Genomic DNA, 8,452 nt, shown 5'->3' with positions numbered 1-8,452 from the left:
ATTTTGTTGTCAATTACAGACAGCCTGAAATGTGTGTATGTGCGTGTGTGTTGATTTTTTTTTTCCCCCATTAGTACCCATTTGCACATGTTTTTGTGTTAAATTTTCACTATACGAAACTTAATGCTTTCACCCAGGCAATTGGTGGCTACCTTCAATCAATCATACCTCCGTTAAGGACAACCTTTCAACCTACACACTGCTTTCAATGACCCTTTTTTGTTGTTCTCTGGTTTTTGGAGTTTTTTTTTATGGGAGTGGAAAATCAGTTTTGTTTGACTACTGTCTGGTAAAACTGGACACTATTTTGTTTTTTGCTTCTTCAAGTGAAGAAGAAAAAAGAGAGTTTGTTACAAACTAAATGATACAAATGAGTAGGATAGAGTAAAGTATAAGCCTTTTGAAAGCCTTTTCTGACATTGCTTTTGTATTATTTTTAGCAATCTAAAACTAAAGAAGCCTTGTGAGTGTGTCCAGAGCCTGAAACTATGCAATACCCTTTAAAGAGATGTTTTCGAAGGAAATTATATATTTATACGCTGTGCATTACACGCACGTACTTCACAGAGCTTCAAAAAATATGTCAGGAAGTCTTGAGGCGCGGGCCTAAGTTTCATATTGCACATTGTATAGTAACAGGCTTTGCGGTACAAATCAATTGCATAAAAGCTTGATTTTTAGTGGTAAAATGAAAGAAAACAACGTTGCATCATGCCTTTCTATGTCGCATCTGTTCTACGGGGTAAACGTTAAACGATTTCTTCCTATTTTCGACATGTTATCTACATCTTAAATGACATTCCATACTGCACACGACACACAGCTGTATCCCTCAGAAACTTTTCGCCCCGAAGCTTCGCACCGGTGAAGCAAGAAGGGATACGGTGCTGTGCGAAACCTGTAGGAAGTAGTGAAAAGCACAACAGTGGCGAGAAAGAGCTTGCCACCGTTAAAGAACTCCTTTGCCTCCTATGCTTTTGGGGGAATTTTCGTTAGTATCTCACACTTAACTCTTATCAACAACCACTCCCATACCATTTACACCGCATGGAACGAAAGATCTTCGCCCATCGGAAGATCGCACTCGCGTTACGTGTTTCTTACTAGTTTTTTATACTACAAATATACAAAACACAAACCGGAAAGATTTAACGCATCTCACTAGTCTTATAACGGCACATCATCCGACTCGAGTTGGTGGTGTTGGTGGTGTTGTTGGTGCCGATGCAGCTGGTGATGATGTATCCCCGGATCCAGTTTGGGTTGCTGTCAAATGTCGCTCGTTTCGTGACTGTCCCCAACGTAACCCTCGTCCGGACTGTCCGCTAACGGGCCAGTAAGATGCCTTAGCTTCACTGCACTGCCACCATTCTCGTGATCTTCTTCCTCTTCCTCCTCCTCTTCACGTTGCTCCGGTATGACGTCCTTGTCTAGCTCGGATGTCTGCGCCCCGACGGAACATTTCTTGAGCGCACTTCCGGGTTGGGTTTGTGGACTGCCTAGCTGCTGTTGCTGTTGCGCTTGCTGCGGAGGACCACCGGGTGAGGGCATCATGGGAGAAGCGAGCAATGCACCACCGGCCGGTGCCATGATGGGGATAAGCTGCGGGTGGAACCCGGGCAGGAAGGTGGGCCACTGTTGGGGTGGTGTGGGCCCAACGCAGAACGCAGCTGCCGCCGCTGACGTTGAGCTCATGTAGGCCACGGGATGCACTTCCCCCTTGTAACCGTCGGGGGGTGAAGGAAACTGGGTGTGGTCATTCTGTTGACCCTGGGGGTAGCCTTCGGCCGTGTACCGTACATCGGTCGGGGCGTACATCTGATAGGCGGCTGGTGATTGTGTGCGGTTTATGAACTCGGCATCGTTGGCGTACCGAGCGATCGCCTTGCCCGGACCCTGCTGCTGTTGCTGCTGCTGTTGATGATGTTGCTGGTGTTTCTTGTGCGGTAACGTACGGTAGTAGTTGACGGGTGGCCCACTCGGTGCTGCCATCAAGCTCAGATCGATCGGATATCCGTTCTGGTCGAGGAAGCAGCCGGGGCTCAGATGAATGTCCACCTGGTGCTGGTAAGCAGAAAGATCTTTCCCTGCTAGAGCTGCCGTTCCACCGCGCGGTAGAGTTGACAATGCGGATGAAGCGAAACGTGGGCCTCGCAGCACCATCGGAGGATAGTACGGACCCGTTTGCTGCTGTTGTTGGTAGCTGGCCTCACTGCTACCGTCCTGAACGCTACTCTGCTCATCCGAGTCCTTCTCTCCAAGGTCAGAATCGATCGCGTCGGGCCGTGGACGCGTTTTGTGCTGACCGCTCTCGGCATCATTGATCAGATCCGGGTTCTGATCCTGATAGCTGCGTGCCGACGGTGGACTACAGAACTGTGCCATCGCTGTCATATTGTTGAGGGCTGCTTTGTCAAGCCCGTTTGGATTCGCGTTCAGGTAGAGCACAATGTCCTGTGGATTGCCACCATCACCTAGCGCTAGTGCACCGTTCATTTTGGCTGCCGTTAATGGTTCACCGATGTCGTTCGTTATCGAGGCACACTTTTGCTGGCTCGGTGCGCCGGACCCATGGTCGGATGCACCCTTGGAACTGCGGTTCTTCTTTCCAGCGGCTGACGAACGTCGCGAACGGGCACACTTGCAGGCAACGATGCAGCAGAGCAAACACAGAAGCACAGCCGTTGCTGCACTGGCAGCCACAATCGCAAGGAAGTACTCTTCCGAGAAGGTGACTTGCTCGACGATGGGCTCCTCTTTTACGATCACGTGCAGTGTGTAGTTAGTTTGCACACGACCAGCGGAGTTTTCCGCCACACAAGAATACGTCCCATTGTCGTCTGCGTTGATGTTGTAGATGAACAATTCACTATGCTTCGCACCATCAATGTCGTCTACGTAGTAGTACAGATGTAGGTTGGGTGATAGTAAGCTATCGTTCAGCAGCACCTGACCCTGGAACAGCCATGCCACCGTAGGTTCTGGAATGGCCGCTATCCGACAGTCGAGCGAGATGTTTCGACCCTCCGCAATTTCCCGATAGGAAGTCTCCGGTGTCACCACCGGCAAACATGCAAGATCGTCCAGCGTGAGTGTCTTGACCGTTTCACCTGCTAGTCGCGATGGTCCGGTACACTTGATTTCCTCCCGCTGTGGCACATTGAAGCTGTTCAACCAGGTGTACACGTCCGTTAGGTGACAGTCGCAATGCCACCGATTACTTTGAAGATTGATGCCGTGCAGTGACTCGGGTAGTACGTGTGCACCACGGATGGTGGTGATGCGGTTACCGTCGAGTCGTAACCACTCGAGGTTGTCCATGCCGATGAACGCTTCATCCTCGACCAGTTCAATCTGACAGTTGCTCAGCTCGAGCGTCGTTAGGTACGACAGCTGCTTGAAGGCGTTGGAGCGCAGGGCCCGTATCGGGTTGCCGCTCAGCGAGAGACGCATCAGGGCCGCATAGTCCTGAAACGTCTCTGTCGGAACCTCCGACAGCGTGTTGTCGGAAAGATCGAGCTCAACCAGATTGGTGAGCCCCCGGAATGCACGGTCATGTATCTTAACGATCTGGTTGCGGGCCAGATAGATCTTTTGCAGATTGATCAGATCCATCTTGCGAAACCGTTCACTTTGCAGTATCGTTAGACTGTTACCGGAGAAGTTGAGTACCTGTGTGCCCGGATCCATACCGTCCGGCAGACGGTTCAGAAATCGTCCACCACACTCGACCGTCTGTTTGCCACCCTTCCATTTGCACACGCACACTTCCGCCGGACAGCCCTCTGTCGAGGGTAGCGAGCTCCATCCGAGCAGCGCCATCAGTATCAATGCTGCGTCCCACCGGGACATACTGGCAAACACTGACACTCACAGACACGCACGCACACAAATTAAAAAATAACACACCCACACAAACACCGTATAAAGCTACCTCCTCACTTTTCCGTTCAACCGCTGACGGCCCAGAGAGTGTCCCTGCCTGCCTGCCTGTAGGACGTCACCGTTCAGCTATCTCCAACGGAATGCCCCGAACCTAGCTGGGCCCTCATTGTACGGGGTAAGTAAGCTAGTGTCCGCGTACCGATACGTTGCGGTACGTTCATCGCACGAGATTTTACACTCTCGATCACGGCCGTGTCCCCGGTTCGTTAGTACCCGGCACCATCGTTTTCTTCTGCGCCACGTTCCCGGTCCGATTTCGAATCAGTAATTATGAATGACATCTCCAGTAGGGACAGGCGTGATTTGCACACTTGACGCGATCCGACACGTTCGTACACACCGGCCTGTTTTGATTCACGTTTGATGCCGTACTCACATACACACACACACACACACACACACACACACACGCTTGCTTTGGTCACTGCTTAAGGATGAGCACGTACATGAGAGTTCACAGCTTTCTGCGCACGCGTCCCCGGGAGCAATAAAGTGATTTTAATTCGTGCACGCCTTCCAATCTCACCACCGCATCACACCTAGCACTAGCACTGGCGCAATTAGGCGCGTGCATAAAACACGAACCTCGGGAACGTGATGAACCGGAACACGGGCAGCGTGGTGTTTGGTTATTTTTTTTTTTTTTTCGTTCTGTGGTGTTTAACTCCGGTCCTACTTGAACCGCACCACAGTCCGCTGGATGGTGTGGAATGGTCTGCTAGAAGACATCACGGGTCCCGATGAACTGCGCATCACTCCCGCTGGGTCGAAAATAGGTGCAAGTTTCCGTGTCAAGAAGCGGTCCCGGAAATGCCGTGCCGTGCCGGTGAGAATTGTTTCAGGACGCGATCAAGCGAGCTGGGATAGCGCACCAGCTGGTGATAATTTGTTGTTGTTGTTTGTTCGCCTATTTCATCGTCAACACCCTTCGCGGATGGAGCTGGAGGGCTTTAGTGAAGCAAGCACTCCAGAATGAGGTCGAGCTTCACGAATCCGTGGGCACTGTAAAGAAGAGATGGAGAGAAATCATGAGATATAAATAAATATTGTGTCACTAAGAGGAGGAAAAGAGAAGATATAAGGAACGCTAGAGGAACCCCCGAAAGGCAGTTGTATTTTTCCAAAAAAAAAAAAAAAAAACATTCGAAATTATCTTTTGGCGACAGTTTTAACACCCCAAAAACAGAAAGTTTTTAAGGTTACTCGGTACGGTGCTGATCAGGATGTCAAAAATATTCTGTTGGCTAACAACGGGAATATGGGCCACTGAATTTGGCAAGCACAAAATTAGGGGAGTATAATAATTCCATCAGTGGTCGAAAACTCGATTAGGGTCGAATTTATTTACACTGTCTGACAAATTTTCACCACTGTTTTGGACGGTTCTAATCTTGAGATGTTTGTATGGTGTTGTGATTTGTGTCTGTGGGTGGCAAATGTCAAACGAAGGCAAACTGTATCACTTTCGCTCGTTTGAACACCAATCAGCGTGGGAAGTGTTTGGTGAAATTAAATTCTATTTAAGTAGAAGATTTTCAAGAACTACCTAAATGTTTGCGTGTGTGTGTGTGTGTTTGTTTTCGATTGAGTGATTCTCTAATCAAAAGTAATTTGCTCATAATAGTAATGCTCTAGTGTAAGCAGGATAATTACTTGCGCTGCCTTCTATGACCCACCCCGATGACCGACGGTTGAGAATCGATTTTCACGGGTCAAATGGTATAAATCCCTCCATTTCCCTTTTGCAAATGTATGATTATACGACCTTTCGATCATGAGGCCACACAAGCACAGGTACACAGACACAACCGTACGAAGAAGTGATAAATTTCCTCCATTCAATAGTATTTCTCCATCGCACAAAGTTCTATCCACATTAGTTACAGTGCATCGATAATAGGATTATTCAGAACACATACACACAGTCGCAGTTTGGTACGTTTCGAGGCTGTTCGAAATTGTTGCATTGGAAGGATTTAACGCATTTGACCTGCCAGCAGGAAAGGAAAAATGTGGCCCACATTCGATGCAGTGTCTATGCACCAAAATGGACGATGTACGGCGTCTGTAATCGATGCACGGTGGGCTGCTCACAATGTGTGTATGCACCAATCGGTAATTGTTATTAAGAACGGTGCAATAAATAATCAATCGGATGTGAATAATGGTATTTGCATTGAAATTGGGTTACTTGCGCAACAATGCTTTGTGCAGCGGTATGGCGTTACAGAATACTATTGAGCTGCATAAATTATGGCTAAGAATGTGGTCCAAAAATTATGCACCAAAGAGTGCCTGACATTCTCATTAATTTTAAATAATTATCTTCACTGGAATCTGCCGCTTTCGGGCTAGCAAAAAAAAAGAAGGGGCCTTCTTTTTATGTGTGCTGCTGAGCCCTGCAAAACTCATTACAGCAAACCGGCTTACTCTTAATCACCTCTTTACATCCTATGCCGAGACCACTGCAAACATGGATGGGCTCGTTAATTGAGTTAACTTTAATACGAAGTTTCTGCTACGTACAACACTTAGCTCTCTGTAGTAGTGCATTAGGCAGAAGCACTTGCACTAGTACACTGCTGCAGCCGGATCCAGCCAGAACATGAGATTCTTACGGCCAGACGTAAATCTGTACGCTACCGTAATTGTACCTTCTTCCGTTGCAAACAACATTGCCCATCCAGTAATTTTGTCTGCGTGCGTGTGTGCGAGAGAAGCAGACAGAGAAGAATATCAACCTGAAAGGAGAACAAGGACGACCGGCTTCTACCTTATCACAGGATACGCTGACTTAATCACGCAATCCCATTATCGACATTTGCATCTCCCGTGCCCGGGTCTAGCCTGACAGAGACACCGGGCGAGTGTATTTGAATGCGCGTGACATGTGGGTCGCCACAACACCTATATCCACCTATCACTACCGATTTTAGGTCGAAAAGCTGGATAGGGATCCGTACATTCGATGCTGGTGACATCCGAAGAGGTTCACTCTGGTAGTCTGGCTCGAACATTATACGATAGTGATGAGATTCACACAGATACAGTACACCATGCAACAAACTACAATGCCTGAAGTGACTTCAAGTGGGGGCTGGGATGAAAAAAAAAAAATGGTGCGCCCCAAAACACATACACAACTTCACAAGCCTAGTCGGTAGGAAGGATTTCCTCGGAATCTGGGATGTTGCACTTGCATTCTCCGGTTCAAACCACATCGGGGTGATGATGGTTTTCGGTAAAAGTATCGTTGTCCACAAACGTCAAGAGCAGACGATCGAGCACAGCATGTAACGATAAAACCTGGCCATAGCTGGAGGATTTTTCGTTTCAAAACTGGAAAAAAACGCGTACACTTGTGTCCGAACTGTGTATTCGCACCGTTGCTGAGCGCGCGAAGGGTCACGTTAAACATGTATGTTGGGCATGGATGCATAAAGCTGGAGAATTGGGTGAAATCGATAGTACGGACATTGCACAAGCTGTGTATACCGCTACACATTGAGTAAGGGTGTACGATAGAAAAAAAAATCACGAGAAGTTTACATTTTTGACACATTTGATGATGCACAAGATGATCGTAAATTGAAGCAGTTTCATGAGAAATAGAAAAATAGCTCAACGAAATGTTGTGTTCATGTAGACAAAATTTGAAGCTTTTTATTTTAACTTTAGTTTAAAAAAACATCAAGGTAGAACAATTTTTTATGGAGTTTCTCCCTCCTTCCAACATTTCCCTTAAAACATGACATAAATCACCCATTTTCCTATAGTCTCTAGGGAAATAAAAGTGTATTACCTTTTTATTACCTTCAGACATTACCAGGTAACCAATTTGATAAACTATAATATCGGAATAAATTTGTTATTAAAGTTGTCCTTGGACCAGCTTCCGTTGTCATATAAAGAATATTAAAACCTATAAAATCCTTATTTTGTTCAAGAGAGAAAGCCTAAACTCTTCGAGCCACCTTAAAGGCAAGGAACCTAAGGGCTATTTCAATAAAATGTGAAGCAATGTAATTTGTTTGAAATTTAAGTTGCCATTACTTAACCTAGTTATCGAGTTTTTGCCAGAGATAATAGAAATGCGTATTTTCTCATTCCATTACGACACACCGGAAAACAGGCTTGCAAATTTATTCCAACCGAACTTTGACATATTTTTATATGGCAAAAGGATAAGAATTGCCCAAAACTTTAAGATACCTAGACGTTTATTTTGATACTAAAAATGTGTGGAGGTCACTTGCAGAACAACTACCAAAAAAGTAAGCCGAAATAATCAACTTGCTCCGAACAGTCACAAGATTCTGGTGGGGTTCACATCCATCAGACTTTCTGCGATTGTATAAGACAACGATTCTATCCGTCTTGCAATACGGATGCATCTGCTTCCATTGGGCAGACAAGATGCACATACTTAAACTGAAACGAATTCAGTATCGTTATCTTAGGATTGCGCTAGGCAGTATGAAATCTACTCATACAATGTCCCTAGAAG

The 8,452-nt window shown here is 46.6% G+C and overlaps 1 protein-coding gene across 1 annotated transcript; it reads right to left on the bottom strand.

Moving 5' to 3' along the window:
• Positions 1-1,116: 1,116 nt before the first annotated feature.
• LOC126564092 (leucine-rich repeat-containing protein 24) lies at positions 1,117-3,915 on the bottom strand. The gene has a single exon (XM_050221020.1). It carries the CDS (start codon positions 3,850-3,852, stop codon positions 1,270-1,272), a length of 2,583 nt encoding a protein of 860 aa, XP_050076977.1. The 5' UTR covers positions 3,853-3,915; the 3' UTR covers positions 1,117-1,269.
• Between the last annotated feature and the right edge of the window lie 4,537 nt (positions 3,916-8,452).

The sequence above is a fragment of the Anopheles maculipalpis genome, chromosome 3RL (genome assembly GCF_943734695.1).
Source record: "Anopheles maculipalpis chromosome 3RL, idAnoMacuDA_375_x, whole genome shotgun sequence".
Taxonomy (NCBI): domain Eukaryota; kingdom Metazoa; phylum Arthropoda; class Insecta; order Diptera; family Culicidae; genus Anopheles; species Anopheles maculipalpis.
This window is presented reverse-complemented; position numbering and strand designations above follow the sequence as displayed.